General features: G+C 50.7%; 1 protein-coding gene and 1 long non-coding RNA gene across 9 annotated transcripts; one reads left to right on the forward strand and one right to left on the reverse strand.

The window, feature by feature from the left end:
- Positions 1-1,471: 1,471 nt before the first annotated feature.
- Positions 1,472-18,533, reverse strand: CATSPER4 (cation channel sperm associated 4). 8 transcript variants are annotated; one of them, XM_027965484.2, is made up of 12 exons: positions 18,425-18,533; positions 17,923-18,295; positions 17,723-17,794; positions 17,095-17,238; positions 14,102-14,203; positions 6,199-6,296; positions 5,910-6,030; positions 5,562-5,695; positions 4,111-4,282; positions 3,137-3,348; positions 2,656-2,821; positions 1,472-1,930 (listed from the first exon to the last, which is right to left on the reverse strand). In XM_027965484.2, exons 2-12 carry the CDS (start codon positions 17,992-17,994, stop codon positions 1,883-1,885), a joined length of 1,341 nt encoding a protein of 446 aa, XP_027821285.1. In that variant the 5' UTR covers positions 17,995-18,295; positions 18,425-18,533; the 3' UTR covers positions 1,472-1,882. The 8 variants fall into 8 exon arrangements, with proteins under 8 accessions (XP_027821285.1, XP_027821282.1, XP_060267425.1 ...); XM_027965481.2 differs by having other exon boundaries at positions 1,472-2,821; XM_027965487.3 differs by lacking the exon at positions 1,472-1,930 and having other exon boundaries at positions 2,706-2,821; positions 3,128-3,348.
- Positions 2,688-12,390, forward strand: LOC132659352 (uncharacterized). Its single transcript, XR_009599674.1, has 3 exons — positions 2,688-2,835; positions 4,168-4,507; positions 7,350-12,390. It is a non-coding gene; the product is annotated as an uncharacterized LOC132659352 (long non-coding RNA).
- Positions 18,534-18,592: the final 59 nt, after the last annotated feature.

Here is an 18,592-nt window from a genome sequence, read left to right on the forward strand (position 1 = left end):
GAGGATAACATCTTGAATGAGGATGGGCAGGCAAAGCCAGGAGCTCTTTGGAGGTCATCCCATCATGTTCCTGCCCTGCCCCCCAAGCTCATGGGTGCCCTAAGCCTTCAGATCATTTAGGGGTGGGTTGGAGATGGCTATGCTCACATTTCTTCCTAGGGACAGACACTAACCCACCTTCCACCACCAGCTTCCCCTCCCCAGTGAGCCAGAAGACAGGCTGTGAGAGCCTCCAGAGAAGGATGGATGGAAAGGGTGTGTGTGGATACTCACCAGGAAGATGGAGGGCTCCGTCCCCAATTAATAACAACAGCAGCAGCAAAAGCCACTGTCCGCCCATCGTTCTGCTGGTTGATAGTCCCGGAGGTCACTGGCAAGGAGTCCTGGTCCAAACCGAGGCACAGACAGCAGCTCCAAGACAGTGAGGAACTGCTGGCGCTGGTGCCACCTCCCACCTGCCTGCTGAGGGTCCCACCCCTGCCCTAGTGGTCCAGACTCCTTCCCAGCAGGTCCCAGGGGGCTTTTCAGGGCTGGCAGCCATGCCGATAGGAGGGAATGAAGGGTGGAGTTTCCCATCAGCTGCAATCAGTGGGCCTCTGGGGATTCCCATTCCAACTGGTGACTGTCCCCAAGGCCCTAATTGTCAGGGTACGCTGAACAGCTGGGCAGAACTCTGGGCCTTGTAGCCTTTCTCTCACATAACAGCAGGGAACCTGAGTCTCAGTCACATGGCTGATCTCATCAACTCCCAACTCCAAGGAGTTGAGCTCTGGCCATTTGATTTTAGAGCTGGCATTCAATCTTATCCTCTCCTGATTGCACTGAGGGTCAAAGTGAGGCCTGGTGACTTGCCCAAGAATGAGAGTCCATCAAGGCAGCTCTTCATAGTGTCCTCCACCGCCACAGCTTTGTCAGACTGCATTGCCTAGCTCAGGGACCTGCTGTGGCTCTCAGTGGTCTTACTGTGAAGGTCCCAAAGAGGTCTCACAGGTCCCAAGTTCTCTACCAGACTCCATTCACCTGACCCTCAAATTCTTCCTGCTGCCTTCCAGGAAGCTTCCATGCTCTTCTCCTCCAAAGAGCCTGCCAGGACTCACATTTCATTCTCCATTGACCCAAAGTGGAGTTTCCTGTACCTGCATGACTTGGTCAGTGGTGACCCCATGAGACTAGAGCTCTCCAGAATGAGGACCAGTGTTTTATACCTTCAGACAGAGAGAGAGGGTAGGTGTTTCCATCAGAGAGGCACTCCCAACCCTGAATACCAGACTTTCACCCCCCAAATTTAGGACCCTAAGGCAGGAATTATCTCTCTACCATTAAGTCAAAATTTTTCAGGCTGTAGATTCTCTCTCCCATTAGACTGGAAGCTCTGGGGGACAGTCAGTTACTCCCCCATCCGGCAAAAGAGGCTTTTGAGGGGGCAAGGCTGCCCCCAAAGGTTTGGAGGTCTACCAGTCAGACACATTGATCCCAACACAAAACTTTATTGTTGATACACGATACCTGGCCCCGCCGGCCTCATCTTTCTCCTCTTGGTACTTGGGCCCACTCAGACCCCATGTAGTTCTGGTCTAGCAGGGGACCAGGGATGCCCATCCTGAGGGCAAATCCTGGCTGCCTTGGCCAGCAGCCCCTCGTGGGCTCATCCTTGCTGTAAGGCTCCCACTCTCATCCACCATCCTTCTCCATCCATGCTCCTCTGGACCTGGGGCTCACAGGCCCAAGTCCTAGAGACACCGCCCCCTTCCATCCCTAGGCATCTGCCCAGGTGTAAGGCAGAGGATGGGCTCAGGCCAGGATGCGCCACACCATGCCAGCAATGCAGGAAGACGCAGCGGCTGGGTGTGTGCTCATGCCCATTGGCTCCTGTACTGCCCTCTCAGCTGCTGGCCTTTCGTTTGTTAATATTTGTGTTGGATTCCTGAACCTGCAAACCAAGAGGTCTTCTTGTCAATCCGCCACCCCTGACATGGCAGACGCCCCCTGACTCCCCTCCTGCAGCTCAACAGCGGCTCATCCAGGCTTACCAGGGAAGTCCTCCCCATCTAACTCTTGGTCTCCTCTCTGACCATGGAGCTCTCCTCTCAGGCCATAGCACCCACAAGGCTCCCAGGTCAGATGGGATGGGAAGCAGAGAAGGAAATGAAATGTGTGGGAATGTGCTTTGTTCTATGGGGCTTCCCAGGTGGTGCCAGGGGCAAAGAACCCACCTGCCAATGCAGGAGACATGGGTTTGATCCCTGGTTCAGGAAGATCCCCTGGAAGGGGGCATGGCCTTTTTCTCCCTAGAATTTTCCTCCCTCAGGAGGCTGCTCCTCTTACGTACCTGACAGGACCTGGGGGGGGGGTCCTATACCCCCCGTGGTGGACCTAAGCATCTGCCACTAAGCAGGAACTGAGCCGCTCAAGTCCCCTTAAGAGGAAGCTTGAGGGTGCTGAAGGCCAAGATGGCTCAGTGTGCAGAGCCCTACAGGAGGGGCAGGGCCTCCCAGAAAAGCTGGAATCTAACCAGATGGGCAGTGACTGCTGGGGTGCCTGGGAGTCTAGGGAGGTGGGCCAGACCTTGAAAAAGTCAGAAACCTTGACCAAGGGGGTGGTGGCTGGGCTGGGTAAGCACTGATTGGGTAGGAGAGGGAAGCTGAGAAGCTGCACCCTTTTCCTGTTGACGAGCGCAGTGATCAAGTCTTGCTCGCGAGTCATCTCACGGATGTCCACAGAGGACCTGCTCTCCAAGGACATGTTCCATGACAAGTGCCTCTGCATCAGCTCCTCCTCCTGCTCCTGGTTGAAGCGGATGGAGCGGACCTCGTCCACTATCCTGAAGGTGGAAGGGTGAGTGTGTTCCGAGGGAGGGGGTTGGGGGGGCAGCCCTTCCATCTCTTTCCTGGGGTCCAGCCCCATGCACCCTCCCCACCTTGACTCTGATAAAGACCCAGGCCAAGGCTCAAGGCCCTTTGTGAGATTACAAGATGTATATCCTGCAGACAGGCTGGGGGGGAGCCTGGGCAAGTCACTTAACCGCTCTGGGTCCCAGGGTCCCCATTATCAATAAGGGCATGAGGCCAGAAGAATCTGAGGGTCCACAGAGCCCTGCCTCCTGAGACTCTGGGGTTCCCCCCAGTACCCGCCCTACGTGTTGAGCTCAGCGCGGATCTCCTTGTATTGCATCAGGTTCTCCTGTATCGCCTCGAGCACCAGGCAAAAGTTGTCGCATGTTCTTTCGGAGAGGTTTGCCAGGGAGCCCCCCATAAATGGCTCCTGGGGGACGCCAGACATCTCCGAACGGGCGACTGCACAGTGCACCAGCGGCAGCTTGTTATTCCCATTTCCCTTCCTGTCGTCTACCTGGGGAAGGGAGAACGGAGAGGGAAGGATAGCTTAGCCGGCACCCCCTCCCCTGGCGCCTTCCTGCTTGACTTCAGGGGAGATGAGTCTCAGGACGCCAGGGTTCTCACGCCCCTCGTTTCAGCTCCAACCAGTCTTAGCCTCCCTCCTTTACTGTGGGAGCCCAACTTGAAATGCAGAAGTTTGTCCCTCACCTCTGAAAATTCTCACCCCTTTTCACAACTTAGTGCTTCCCCTACCTCCTGATAAATCCTACCCAGCAAACTTCTGAACCCTAACTGCTCTCAGGCCACAGGCCACAGCCCTCAGCACTTTACACAGTACTCCCCACCTTTCGGAAGCTCTACCCCCGGATGAGTAATACTATAGCTAATGCTCATCGAGTTCTTACTATGTGTCAAGTACTGTTCATTGACCCATGAAATCCTCATAATAGCCCTATGAAGTAAACAGAATTATTATCACTTCCATTTTATAGAAAAAGATATTGAGGTTTAGATTGATTTAAATGCCCTAAGGTCACCCAGCTGCTCACTTTCAAGTTGTCACAGAGAAAGATACCAAGGAACTCCACACGCTCAGAAGCCCCCGTTGGTGAACTGGCACTCAAAGTGGGGATTGCTGCCTTCAGGCCTCAGGCTTGGCTTTCTTTAGGCCCTCGAGTGTGTGAGCACACACACACACACACACACACACACACACTCTCAAGTTAGCACTCATACACTGTCCCCTTCCCCCCTCTGCCCTCCCTATCTCACTCACCTCACTGAAGGCTATTTGATGCTGCTGCCCCTGTTCTGCCTTCATCATTTGCTCCAGATTGGTGGTCACCACGACGACCAACAGGTTGATGCCAATGAAGGCACCGATGGTGATGAAGATGGCAAAGTAGATGGCGCCCCCAATCTCCACTCCGTACGCCCCTGTCTCCATCCTGGAGATGGCAGTCAGGGGCCCTATCACCTCCCTGGCCCTTTGGGCCTCAGTTTCTCCTCATCTACGAGATGGAGAAATTATCTCAAAGCCTACTGGGACTTCTGCCGCCTCACTGCTGCTGTGCAGATCTAAGGCCCGACTCCTGATTGTCCCCACAGCTGCTCTTGAAGGAGCACCCGCTGCTCTGCCAGACAGTGGGCCGCCCTCAAGCCAGCCCTGCAAGGTGAGCATTCATACACCAGCATTATCAAATTTAATCTATTGGCTGTACTTTTATCATGTTATTCTTATTATAACTCAGGTTTGTTATAGAAAAATCAGAGGGAAAATATATAGGAAAAAAAATCCCACCACTGTTAATACCTATTGCAAACCTCCCATAAAACATTTTCCCAAATAATAGCTTTTGCTCTCTTGCTACACGTGTGTGTGTGTGTGTGTGCACACAACGTCAGTCTCTACTAATCCTCAGAGCAACCCATGACATGGCTACACGTCGTATTATGATCTCCAGTTGGCACATGAGGAAACTGAGGCTCAGACGGTTGCATGGCTAGAACAGTGGCACAAAGACTCAAAAGCCCAGGCCACCTTCATTTCACATTCCATGACTTGTCCACTGCCTATAACGTAATGGGTAACGAGGGTAGAAGCCCCTTTACCAACTGGGCTTCTACTCTCACACGAGGAAGATAAAAGGAAATCAGTCAGTGGGACCCAGCCCCTAAAATGGCCTGGAACAAGTAGGATTTGGGCTAAATGGAAAGAGGCAAAGAACAGAACCCAGGCAGCCCTGTGCGGCCAAACATGACCTTGGACAGTGGGTCTCAAAATGAATAAAATGAGACCTTACGTTCCCAGGAGTTGAGGCAGTCTGGTGGGCTCCCGTGCGGACAGGGAGCTGCCTTGGGACCCTAGGTGCAACCACAGACCTGCTGCCCGGCCCAAGGCCAAGCTGCCCAACTGCTGAGCATGAAGGGAGACTGCAGTCCATGAACAAGACTGCAGCGGGACTTTGAATACATGGAGTTTCATAGGGACAAGGCTTCAAGTAGATTACAAAGCTAGAGGCCCCAGCCCCAGGAGTCTGCTTTTCTCCAGTTTAAAGCCCCAGGCACCACGCCCGCTTCCTGCCACCCTCACCCCAAGTCCTGGAGCCCCACTCCCACCTGAGACCCCTTCTCCCTCCTCAGGTGGTTTTTTTGCCCCTGGATGCCCCAGCCCCTCCCCGCCTAGCTCAGCTGGACTGGGGGCCCGGAAGCCCCACGGGCACTCACTGAAAGTCACTGTAGATGTCCACCCAGCCATCCTGGGTGATGCAGATGAAGAGGGTATACAGGGCAACCTGCATGTTCTGGAAATGCATGGGCACGAACACACCAAAGAGAGTGACCCCAAACACGGAGAATACCTGCCGGAGAGATGGGAGACCCACCCCGGACTTCACCCACAGGCCTGGGACACAGGACATGCAAAGGAGCTGCCAGGGGAATCACAGGGAGGCAGGCCTCTCCTCCTCTCATCTCCAAACCCTCCTCCTCTCCGCTCCAGACACCCCGTATCCCCAGTGAGCCAGGGGCCTGGCCAGGAAAGGGGGGCGGCTGGGGGCAGGGGAGGGCGCTGACCAGCATGAAGAAGAGGATGAGGACCATGATGTTGGCCATGTCGGGCACCGACTGCAGGATGACACGAATGATCCGGGCCAGGGGCTCCACCGCCATGCACACGTGCAGCAGACAAAGTGCCCTGCGGCAGAGCCTCTCAGGGGCGCCCCTCGGCCCTTCCCAGACCCCTCCTCCTCACCATCGCCCCACCTGCCCAGAAAGGCAGAGCTGATGCCCACCTGCAACAATCCCCTCCCCTCTCTCCCGGGATCCAGACGGGTCCCTTCTTCGCTCTGAGTCCCCAGCTTACCTGAGGGTGTAGGTGATAGCGACGGCACTGAGTTCATTAACGAAAAACCCCAGGAGCAAGATAAAGATGATAAGGAAGTTGAGGATGTTCCAGCCGTCCTGGGGGGTGGGCCAGCCCCAGCAGGGTCTGTCAGGCCCAGCCCATGGGTTCATCCTGGGTCTGCCCTCCCCGCAGCCTCAGGATGGGGACTCCCAGTGCTCTCGGGACAGGGCCAGTCACATGCCACCCACTGTGGTCCTGCTGTCGCCCCCTAAACATGCCACCAAACACCCACGCACTTGCTGTCTCATACACGTGTGCACAGCCAAGTGCAGTGTCTGAACACACAATCGAGTCCCTCGTATACGCCAGTTCCTAAGCTGAGCGCCCACCTTGGCTAGTGTGCTGCTGACAAAGGCCTTGCCCTGCAGTTAGGTGACCTGAGAGCGTTTGGAGGCTCCAGCTTTGTGGGACACACACTACAGTTAATAAAACAAAAATAAATGAAAACACTAAGGAACAGGGCTTCAAGAGCCACTTCGGAGGTGAACTAACTCTCACCGTAGAAGAAAGGCACAGTTGGCAAGCTCCACGTCCAACACGGCACAAACTCCTTTAGAGTACGGACGGAGGAAGGAAGCTTACATGTACGACCAATTCAAGCACAACCGCTACAGGGGAAATTTTCTCTAATAAACAGCCTGCATTTTCCTTTGACCAGTGATCCCACTTCTAGATACCCATCCCACACAAACTCTGGTACAACTACAAAATGACCTTTGTAGAAGGCTGAAAATCACTAAAGTGTCCAGGATTATAATAGAACACTGGCTGCTAAAGTACACGTTCATTCAATGGAGTACAGAACAATGAGAAAGGTCTCCCATATAGCAGCATTGATACTATGTTACTGTACGGAAAGGGAGGACTAAAAATACATACATATTTGCTTATGATTGCAAAATAAACACCAGGAGGATAAACAAGAGATTATAAATAACAGATTATCTGAAGAGGGTGGGGGAAGGGGACAGGGATGAAGGGACAGAGTAGAAACAAGAATTTTGTATGCTCCTTTCAGTACAGTTTTGACCAATATGTAGCTGCATTAAATATTCAAAATGAAAATAATTTTTTTTCCTTTTTGAAAAAATATTATTTGGCTGCAACAGGTCTTCATTCCAGCATGTGGGATCTAGTTTCCTGACCAGGGATTGAACCAGGGTTTCCTGCATTGGGAGCATGAAGTCTTAGCCACTGGACCACCAGGGAAGTTTCAAAGAGAAAACTACTTTATTTTGAAAAAATTACTTTAATGGGAAAAAAGTTCTTAAATTTATTGGGCAATCCAATAAACACAAGACTTCCTGGTATGTCACATTCAGAGTGTTGGTGCCTAAACATACACCAGAGACACAAGGCTGCCTGTCTACAGATCCATCCCTGTATCCATTCAATATTAAGCTCCTACTCTATGCCAGTCCATTCTGAAGGAGATCAGCCCTGGGATTTCTTCGGAAGGAATGATGCTAAAGCTGAAACTCCAGTACTCTGGCCACCTCATGCGAAGAGTTGACTCATTGGAAAAGACTCTGATGCTGGGAAGGATTGGGGGCAGGAGGAAAAGGGGACGACAGAGGATGAGATGGCTGGATGGCGTCACTGACTCAATGGACGTGAGTCTGAGTGAACTCTAGGAGTTGGTGATGGACAGGGAGGCCTGGCGTGCTGCAGTTCATGGGGTCACAAAGAGTCGGACACGACTGAGCGACTGAACTGAACTGAACTGAGAGGTGAGTACACAGTGTTAGGGAGACAGGGCAACAACTAGCCTAGCTTAGGAGAAACAGGAAGGCTTCCGGGAAGAGAAGACATCTGAATGAGTCTTAAACTGTTAGTAGGAGAAAAGCAAGTGAGTAAGTGGTAAGGAGCTTTCATATTTCATAGACTAGATGTCAGCATGGACAAAGGCATGAAAGTGAGCAACAGCAGTGTGTGTATATATATGTATGTGTGCGTGTGCACACATTTAAGTGTGTCTTTAAGAATGTCACTACAAGCAGCTTGATGTAGCTGGAACACGCAAAGGTGAGGTGAGGAGTGATAAGGCTGCAAAAGCAGACAGAAGCCATTTCATGGAAAGCCTTAAGCACAGCTGAGACAGGCTGGGACCTAGCACTCTGCTGCAGTGCTGCACTGCTTGCCCCTGGACATACCTCTAGGGAGCAACAAAATACAAAGAAACTGTATGGGACTAAAAATAACTAAGTGCATGTGCAGATGGGACAAATTCGGGATAAAAGATACAAAAAGACCAAAAAATTCAATTGCCACTTCTAAATAGCCAGGAGCAAAAACAGGATGTTGGGAGCAAAATCAGGGTATTGCACATGCCCTCCAGAGAAGGCAATGGCACCCCACTCCAGTACTCTCACCTGGGAAATCCCATGGGCAGAGGAGCCTGGTAGGCTGCAGTCCATGGGGTTGCTAAGAGTAACGACTGAGTAACTTCACTTTCATGCATTGGAGAAGGAAATGGCAACCCACTCCAGTGTTCTTGCCTGGAGAATCCCAGGGACAGGGGAGCCTGGTGGACTGCTGTCTATGGGGTCACAGAGAGTCGGACACGACTGAAGTGACTTAGCAGCAGCACATGCCCCCTGCACACAACACTACCTAAGGGATGGGCAAACCACCTAAGACATCCCTACAGTCTGACTCCAGACACACCCCTACCCCCACCCCATGTAAGGAACAACCTTGCCTCATAGGTCAGGGATTAAGGGAACAAAACAATCTGTTACTTGTTCTCCTTCCCCTCTACTGCAGCAGGGGCCCTAAAAAGCCTTGCCTGAATCTCTTGTCTGGCCTCTAGTCAGTTTCTGTTGATTGGAGAAGGCGGAGAACCCTGGTCGGTATCACAATGAGGCATTTAGGCCTGATCCTATAAACAACTGGGAGCCACTGGAATGTTTAAGGGCACTCTACTCTGTCTTGGGCTTTGGGGAAACTATTTTGATGGCAGGTGGGGTACACTGGAAGCCAGTGTCCTGGAAGCCATAGCAACACCCTGGTGAGAGAAGACAAGACAGGAACTAGAATGGGGTACCAGAGCTGCAGAGGTGGCCAGAAAATTGAGCTCTTAGGTAGTAAAACAGTAAGTAGTAGAGTGGGGAGGTAAGAAGGAGCCAGGAGCCACATGAGCACTGTAGAAAACGGGGCACTGGGGGCAAAACTTTGGGGATCCCCATGCGGCTGGGTAATATTCGAGATACTAACTTGCAGATTTTCCTCCCTCCCCTGCCTTCTCCCTTTCCATCCACCCATTCAGTGCAGAGTAGTCCTTGTACCCTGGGATCAGGAGAGGGGCTGGGGGTGGGGAAGAAGACAGCAGAGGGTCTCTAACAAGCCCTGGCTTTTGGCACTGGGAGGCTGGCCCCAGATAAGGGTTAGGGCTTGGGACATTCATTTTCAGCCATTATTTCTGGAGGGCGGTTTTGCCTTCCAGAGGACATTTGGCAGTGTCTGGAGATACCCTTGATTGTCACAGCTAGGAAGATGTTTATGGCATCTAATGGGTAGAGGCCAAGAATGCTGCTAAACATTCGACAATGCACAGGACAGTCCCCTCCCAAGGAAGAATTATCTGGGCCAATTATGTCAACAGTGCCAAGGCTGAGAAATCTTGTCCTTGAGGAGATATGCAGAGTGGCTGGGAGGAACACAAAATTTGCTCCTATTCTCTTGTGCTAATGAAATGCTAGAGTTTAGCCTTGCAAGTGCAGCCCGTCCTAACTGCTGCTGCAAATGAGACAGGCTGGAACCTGGGACCCTTTGCTGCAATGCTTGCACCTGGACAAACTTCCTCAAGCAAGAAAATACAAACTGTAAGAGACTAAAAATAATTGCCTGCAAGAGCAGTTGGGGCAAATTATGGACAACAAGATACAAAAAGACCAAACAGCCCAGATGCCACTTCTGAAGAGCATGGAGCAAAAGCAGGGGATTGAGAGCAAACGCAAGGGGTCAAAAGCAGTACTTGAACATGCCTCCTGCACACACCACCACCAAAAGGGCAGGCAAACCACCCAAACCACCCCTCCAGTCCGACCCCTGGTCACCCCACTACCCTCACCTCATACAAGGAATCAGGGAGAGATGAGCAAAGGAAACTGTTACTTGTTCTCACTCCCCACTGTAAGGCCGGACCCGGGGGCCATGATGGGCCGCCCCTCCACTCCCTCCCTCCGGCGGGGGAAGTCCCTAATGGAAGGAGCCTCCCAGATCCCGGGGGCCAATGACAGCACACTTCACCAGCTAAAGCCGCCCAACCCCAGCCACGAAGAAGGACCTGTCAGCCCGCGACGCCTCGGCCTGGCAACCTATCCGAACCCCTGTCCATCTAGGCTGACCATCCCTCGCAACAAACGTATAAAAACCACCCCAACAGAGTCTGGGGCTTGGACTTCCTCTACCTGCCTCGTTTGGGTCCGGGAACCCCGCCCAGGAGCGCTTCGCCATTAAAAAGCCTGTTAGACACTCTTTTGGTGTCCTGGTCTTTTAACTAACACCCACTGCTACTGCAGAGGCCCCAACAAAGCCCTGCCTGAATTTAGCCTCTGGACAATTTCTATGGGCAACAAAAGAAATCTCAGGACTACTTTCACATAAGAAATGCTCTCTCTTAGGGAACAAATATCTGCCTGTATCCTGAAGAGTGGTACCTTGAAATATTCACAAAATCATGGTACCTATTCTCCCCTCAAGCTGGTTTTAGAAAAGGCAGAGGAACCAGAGATCAAATTGCCAACATCCGCTGGATCATGGAAAAAGCAAGAGTTCCAAAAAAACATCTATTTCTGCTTTATTGACTATGCCAAAGCCTTTGACTGTGTAGATCACAATAAACTGTGGAAAATTCTGAGATGGGAATACCAGACCACCTGACCTGTCTCTTGAGAAATCTGTATGCAGGTCAGGAAGCAACAGTTAGAACTGGACATGGAACAACAGACTGGTTCCAAATAGGAAAAGGAGTAAGTCAAGGCTGTATATTGTCACCCTGCTTATTTAACTTATATGCAGAGCACACATCATGAGAAACACTGGACTGGAAGAAGCACAAGCTGAAATCGAGACTGCCGGGAGAAATATCAATAACCTCAGATATACAGATGACACCACCTTTATGGCAGAAAGTGAAGAGGAGCTAAAAGCCTCTTGATGAAAGTGAAAGGGGAGAGTGAAAAAGTTGGCTTAAAGCTCAACATTCAGAATACGAAGATCATGGCATCTGGTCCCATCACTTCATGGCAAATAGATGGAGAAACAGTGGAAACAGTGTCAGACTTTATTTTGGGGAGCTCCAAAATCACTGCAGATGGTGACTGCAGCCATGAAATTAAAAGACACTTACTCCTTGGAAGAAAAGTTATAACCAACCTAGATAGCATATTCAAAAGCAGAGACATTACTTTGCCGACTAAGGTCCATCTAGTCAAAGCTATGGTTTTTCCAGTAGTCATGTATGGATGTGAGAGTTGGACTGTGAAGAAGGCTGAGCACCAAAGAATTGATGCTTTTGAACTGTGGTGTTGGAGAAGACAAGAGTCCCTTGGGCTGCAAGGAGATCCAACCAGTCCATTCTGAAGGAGATCAGGCCTGGGTGTTCTTTGGAAGGACTGATGCTAAAGCTGAAACTCCAGTACTTTGGCCACCTCATGCGAAGAGTTGACTCATTGGAAAAGACTCTGATGCTGGGAGGGATTGGGAGCAGGAGGAGAATGGGACGACAGAGGATGAAATGGCTGGATGGCATCACTGACTCGATGGACGTGAGTCTGAGTGAACTCTGGGAGTTGGTGATGGACAGGGAGGCCTGGTGTGCTGCGATTCATGGGGTCGCAAAGAGTCGGACACGACTGAGCGATTGAACTGAACTGAACTGATTCTCCCCTCCACCATGGAGACAAATAAATATGCACCATCCTATTCTATTTTCTGTTAATAAACATCCTCCCAAGTGTTGTTCTCACAAAGCAGGCTTTAAGACATCCATACTTTAGATAGAAATATTGTTCTAGGTTCTATATTCTGTGTTCTATGAAGTGACACTTCTAAGCCCTGGAAAGCTTGTAATTCTAATTGGTTGTCCTGATAATGGTATTTTAATGATGCTTCCTTTTTAAGAAGGTATAAAGATTTGATGGGTAATTTTTTTAAAGCCTCTTCTTGCACATGCCCAAAGACAGATAAATCTCTTGACTCCAGAAATCCTTTAACTCTAGAAGTCCTATTTAAACAAAGAATTTGAGTCTTTGTTTCATTTTATGTAATGTTAAGATCTGTTCCTACCCAGATATCTTTTTGATACTCTTCCAAATAGGAGTCAGCAAACTATAGCTCAGGGCCAAATCTGACCAGCAGTCTCTTTTTTTTAAGACCCATGCGTTTAGAATGATTTTTACATTTTTAAATGGTTGGGGGGAAAGCAAAAGGAAAATAATATTTCGTGACATGTAAAATTTAAAGTTCAAAGGTCAGTATACACAAACAAAATTTATCTGGAACATAGCCATGCTCATTTGTCTATATACTGTCTATGGCTGCTTTGTGCTTTTACAGCAGAGATGAGTGTTTGCAACAGAGACTATATGGCCCACAGAAAAAATATTTACCTGGCCCTTGAGAAAATTAGTTTATTCTTATCTCGTGGCTCAGACAGTAAAGCGTCTGCCTACAATGCAGGAGACCCGGGTTCGATCCCTGAGTTGGGAAGGTCCTCTGGAGAAGGAAATGGCAATCCACTCCAGTACTCTTGCCTGGAAAATCCCATGAATAGAGGAGCGTGGTAGGCTACAGTCCATGGGGTCGCAAACAGTTGGACACTTCACTTTTGAGAGCGACTTCACTTTTGAGAAAATGATAGGGAAACCTCCCTGCAATGCAATTGGATGGCCAAAAGGGGGCGCTCTCATGCAGTATCACTAGATTACTAGTCGATTACACGAATTATCAATTACAGACTCAGAATAATCACCAACTGGGAAAGAATCATCAATTATAGGCCCCACAGGAAAAGAGATACATAGCATCTCCTGCAAGAAATCTAATATTCCAGCAACTCAGCTAATAAGACCATTTCACCCTGCACTCTCACTTTTCTCCAGCAGGTTTTTGTTCAAATCAATCTCTCCTAACTGCCTCCTTTTTTTCCATAAAATAACGTTGCTCTCCATTTTTGGACTTGCTGTGGCTTTTGCTATAGCTTGCTAGTCCTGAATTGCAAATCCTCTTCTATTCCCAAATAAACCACCCCTTTTGTTTTGTTGGTAAAATAACTGACTTAATTATCTTTAAGGTCAACATCCTTTACAGAAAATCTCTGCTGACCCCTCTGCTCTTGAACCCTGTAAATTAAGGTTTGTGTGTGTGTGCTAAGTTACTGCAGTCATGTCTGACTCTGCAACCCTGTGGACTGTAGCCTACCAGGCTCCTCTGTCCATGGGATTCTTCAGGCAAGAATACTGGAGTGGGTTGCCCTGCCCTCCTCTAGGGGATCTTTCTAATCCAGGGGTAAATTAAGGTGGATACTCTCAATTGCATTTCTCTGATAAGGAAATCAAGGTTTTCCCAAGAGCACAGAACTAGGGAAAGCTGGATCAGGAACGGGGACCCAGGAAAGCTGCACTTCCAGTACAGATTACTTTCTGCCACATCACAGACATCTCAGAAGTCGGTCTTTCTTTCTTCGTGCATGCAGATGAACATACACATGCAATCACACACACACACACACACACACACACACACACACACACACACTCCTCAGGTTTCAGGGCCAGGTGCACAGTGGTGGGGACAGGATGGGATGCCAACCCTAAGGAGGAGTAGAGGTGATGGCAGGGAGGGCCCAGGATCTCACCTTCCAGAAAATCCAGAAACCATTTAACCAGCCGAGAAGAAGTTCACAGATAAGGGTGGTCAGCACAATGTCATCTATGGTAGAGAACAACTCATAGTGTTTCTACATGGAAGACAGAGAAAAAGAAGGGCAGAAAGGTCAGCGGAGCGGAGCCTTGGCAAGACCAGGGACAGAGGATGTCTATAGGGAAGGGGAGGCCCAGATTCTTATTGCTTTTCAGCCTCAGCATCTTTGTAGCGCCCTTCAGAGTAACCCTTGCACATACGTGCCAGGCACCGTTCTTAAGACCACAAGCTTTTTTCATGTTACTATCACCATCATCCTGCAAAGTAGGTTTTATTCCCATCTTGCACTTGAGGAATCAGAGAAGTGCCCAAGGTCAAACAGTTAGTGGTAAAGATTGTTGTCTGACTACAAACCTTGGAAAAGGGAGGTGGAGAAAGGCAGAACAGACTCCAGGATCGGGAGGAAAAGCCCTGGCCCTTGAGATGGAGGACACCAAGTCCCATCCTTGCTTCTTTGGTTGTCTCCACCACTCTGGCTGCACTAGCTCCCAAATCCCCAGGCTTGGCTTGACCAAACTCCTGAGTAGCCCCCTACTCATGGGTCCAAGACATGCTCCTGGGGTGGATGGATTGATGGATGGATGACTCCATGATTCTGAATTCTGTTTAAAACAACTCACTTTCACACCAACTCCTGTTAAGCTGTGACACTGCTGTTGTTTGTGACATGAACAGCCCCCAGCTCCCAGACTCCACTTTGCCAGACAAAAGTCACCCGACTCCCCCTCTTCTTTACCTCCGAGGCCCACAGACTCAGGGCTTCACGCCTCCTGCTCCCCACACCTTGCCACCAGCTCCATCCGCCAGCCAGCGTGAGGCTGGACAGAGTTTCTTCTTTTTCTCCCAGCCATGCAGCACAGCATGTGGGGTCTTACTTCCCTGACCAGGGACTGAACCCACGCCCCTGCAGTGGAAGCGTGGAGTCTTAACCATTGGACCACCAGGGAACTCCCTGGGCAGAGCTTCCTAAGTTCAGATGGGAGCTGAAGTTTATGGGCTCCCAGCCTGTTCCAAATTCCCAAAGGGCAACATGGGCCAGAGGTGTCTACCTAAAGCAAGGAAAGGCGTTTTCCTTCCCTTCATCTTTCCCTTCAGCTCTACCCCACTGGCCACGGGTGGCAACAGCCTCTCCTTTCTATTTATGGAAAGAGCTTCCTGAACAGTTGCCCTGCCTTCTCCAAGTCATGAGCATCTGTGGTTAAATCAGAGTTGCATTTTTTACCCACAAACCTTCCAAGACTCACTATGACCTGCAGGGTGAGGTACAAAACCAGTCTGGCATTTACAGGTCTCTAGGATCTGAGCTTCACAGCACATATCCTCTACCAGGCTTTTTTTTAGCATTTTTGACTTGGACTCAAAGCAATACATATTTTACCCCATAACGGTCTCTCTCCCTCTGGCTCCTCCCCTCCCTCCCTCTTCTCCACCAGTTGCTACTTCATTCTTTTTCATTTTGTTTGATTCTACATCAAAAGCTACCTGAATTCTGAATTGTTTTCATGATCCATTGATGGGTTTTGATCTGCCCTCCAGTCACTCTTTCTGCAAACCCTGGCAAGTGGGTTTCTGCCTCCACCACATCAGAGTTAGCTCCTGTCAAGGTCACAAGGGCAAGATCCAAGGGGGGTTTCAGAGTCCTTTTCTGGCCTCGTGTCCTAGCCACATCTGATGCTGCGCTTGCTCCCTTGGATCCTCTCCTGGGGATCTTCTCACTCCGCTGGCTGCTCCTCCTCACCTACCCTTTTGCATCTCCTCTTCTATTTTCTGCCCTGTACTTAGAGGCTCTTCTCAGAGAGCTCTGTCTTGGTCCCCTTCTCACTTGGTACTCTCTCCCAGGCAACCCCATCCATTCCTTGAGCTTCGGCAACCAGCTCCCTGGATGCCAGTCACTCTCACATTGCCATACTTTAAACCCTGGCTTGCCTGGATAAACATCAAGGTCCTACTGTATAGCACAGGGGACTATAGTAATATCCTATGACAAACCATAATGGAAAAGAATACAGAAAAGATATATATGCATACATAACTGAATCACTGCTGTACAGCAGAAATGGACACAACACTGTCAATCAACGATACTTCAATTTAAAAATAAAAGTAAAAAATAAAGAAATAAACCTTGGCTTGTGGTTCATGGGGTCGCAAAGAGTCAGACACGACTGAGCGACTGAACTGAACTTCCAAAGACAGCCTCCTTAATATAACTTGAAGATGCTGTGTGATCTGGCTCTTGACCACCTCTCTGAACTTACCAGTCACCACATAGGAACATTTTTAAAAACACTGGCTTTCAATAGGACAATTTGCTTATGTGGTGGACTCCTTGTAAGCAATTAAAACCTCAAGGATAAGACCCAAGTCATAGCGGACTTCACCAGAACTCACTTCCATGCTGTTTCTTCTGCCCAAAACATTCTTCTCCACCTCTTTCTGCCTGGCCAACACCTACTCATTCTTTATTCTCCACTTTAATGCCCCTTTCTCCAGGAAGCCTCCTGACCCCAGGATTAGGTCCAACTCCTCCTTCAAGCCTCCACACACTCTCTGACACCCAGGCACTTGCAATAACACGTTTGTTGTGTCTGTCATCTTCATACCTGGCACAGAGCCCGGTATCTGGTGCAGAGTCATTCTCGCTCAGTGATTATTGATTAAAATGGGATACCCTTCCCCACAAGACACCATTGGCCTGCCTCTGCCCACACTATTTTTCTCCTGTCCTTCCTCTGCAAATCCAATGCATTTCTCAAAGCTGGGGCCCCTCCACCACGAAGTCTTCCTTGATCTCAGTGCTGAAAGGCCCTTGAAAAGCGTCCAACCCAACCGTCGTGAAAAGATGAGGAGTCTGAGGCCCAGGCAGGGAGGTGCCTTTCCTCGGCCCCTGTGAGATGAGTGAGAGCAGGGGTCAGGCTGGAGTCCCACCTGGCCAAGCATGGAGTTGGTGCGGAGAGCGATGGTGATGGCGTTGACCACCAGCAGCACGGCCAGCAGCACCTTGGAGGCCGGGTGTCGGAGAAGCTGCTTGACATACATGCGCGTGATGAACTCCTGCATGTCCCAGGCATCCTGGGAGAGGATGGGGGACCTTCCTTCAGGCAGGTGTCACCATAGGAGGCCTCTGCCTGCAAGTTTGCTCTCAGTGAATAGGGACCCATGGGGGCCACTTTCTGAGGGGAGAACTTGCCTGACAGGGGATCATGGAATCAGGGGCATCAGTGCAGAGGTCACTACTTAAACATTCACTAAAAGCGGGCCACTCTTGGAGGTGGCCTTTACTGGGGTCATTGCAAGGGAGGCTCTTTTGGGGATCTCTGCTGGGGAGTGGCTTTCATTATAGAGGGGCTCCTGTGAGGGTCACAGCCAGGAGGTTACTAACATATCATGGTTGGGGAGCAGGTCACTGCAGGGATCCCTAGTGGGACGTTTAGAAGCAGAAGGGGCAGTTATCCTGAGGGCCTGTGGCCCCATGGATACCGCGGCAGAGGGGCCACCGTGAGGGTGAGGATGGCTGCAAGCCCCCGACAGGCTGCACGCCCAGCCTCAGCCTTACCTTTCTGCTGGTGATGTCTCGGCGGTTGATGAGCACTTGCTCCTCTCGCCGGTAGGGCTCTTGAGCAGCTCTCTGCAAGGGTGAGGAGGGGGCCCATCAAGGTAGCCCATGCCCCTCTAGACCCAGTCCAGTCCTCTCATGCCCCACCTCACCCCGGGGATGCCCAGCTTGGGCAGTACAGCCAGGCAGGGGCCGCCTACCAAGCGGTTCAAAGGTTTGATGTAGGTGGTGTCGGTCCACTGCTGCCACCAGCTCCTTTGGTTATCTGCCATATTTCTCAGTCTCCCCCCTCACTCCTCAAAGAAACGTCACTCCAAGCGAGCCCGCCCGCCCCTCGTGGTGATATCACAGAGGCCTCTGTGACCCCCCCCAGCTGTCCGCATTCCAAGGAACTCCTGTAGCAAGAGAAGCTCCTCCCACTGACTCCCATGGGTGTGCCACAGAGGAGGCCGAGCACACGGGGAGGTCACAAGTCGGAGGCTGGTGAGAGCAGGTCAGGTCTCTTGTGAAGCCTGGATGGAGACACAGGGGCAGGTCCCTGCTCTGTGTCCAGGAGCTGGAGGTGAGACCCAGCTAAGGAAAGAGAAGAAGAGAAAGATGTTTCATTCTGGGGTCCTCCTCCGAGCAGATTTCATCCTGTATCCCTGCCCACCGGCTACCCCATCCCACCACCCCAGTCTCCAGGGCTGCCCTCCTGCCCACCTTTCCATGGGAGGTATGTTTCCCCATCTGTAGAGGAAAAGGTTGGTCTCTGTTTCTCCCGTTCCCCCCAGGAGTTGGGGCAGGACAACACCATCAGGTCTCTGAAGGACTGGGGAGAGATGGGCGTTAAGGAGAAGCCGCCACCATCCTGGTATGGATTGGGCTTCA

The sequence above is a fragment of the Ovis aries genome, chromosome 2 (assembly GCF_016772045.2).
Source record: "Ovis aries strain OAR_USU_Benz2616 breed Rambouillet chromosome 2, ARS-UI_Ramb_v3.0, whole genome shotgun sequence".
In the NCBI taxonomy this organism is placed as follows: Eukaryota; Metazoa; Chordata; class Mammalia; order Artiodactyla; family Bovidae; genus Ovis; species Ovis aries.

Bases quoted from the DNA above. Each gene is read 5' to 3' on its own strand.
- CATSPER4 (XM_027965481.2), bottom strand. From the start codon at position 17,994: ATGGCAGATAACCAAAGGAGCTGGTGGCAGCAGTGGACCGACACCACC. The intron at 14,204-17,094 runs GTGGGACTCCAG...TCTTCCATGTAG, and splicing joins CCAACTCCATGCTTGGCCAG to AAACACTATGAGTTGTTCTC. The intron at 6,031-6,198 runs GTAAGCTGGGGA...GCTCTGCCGCAG, and splicing joins GCTATCACCTACACCCTCAG to GGCACTTTGTCTGCTGCACG.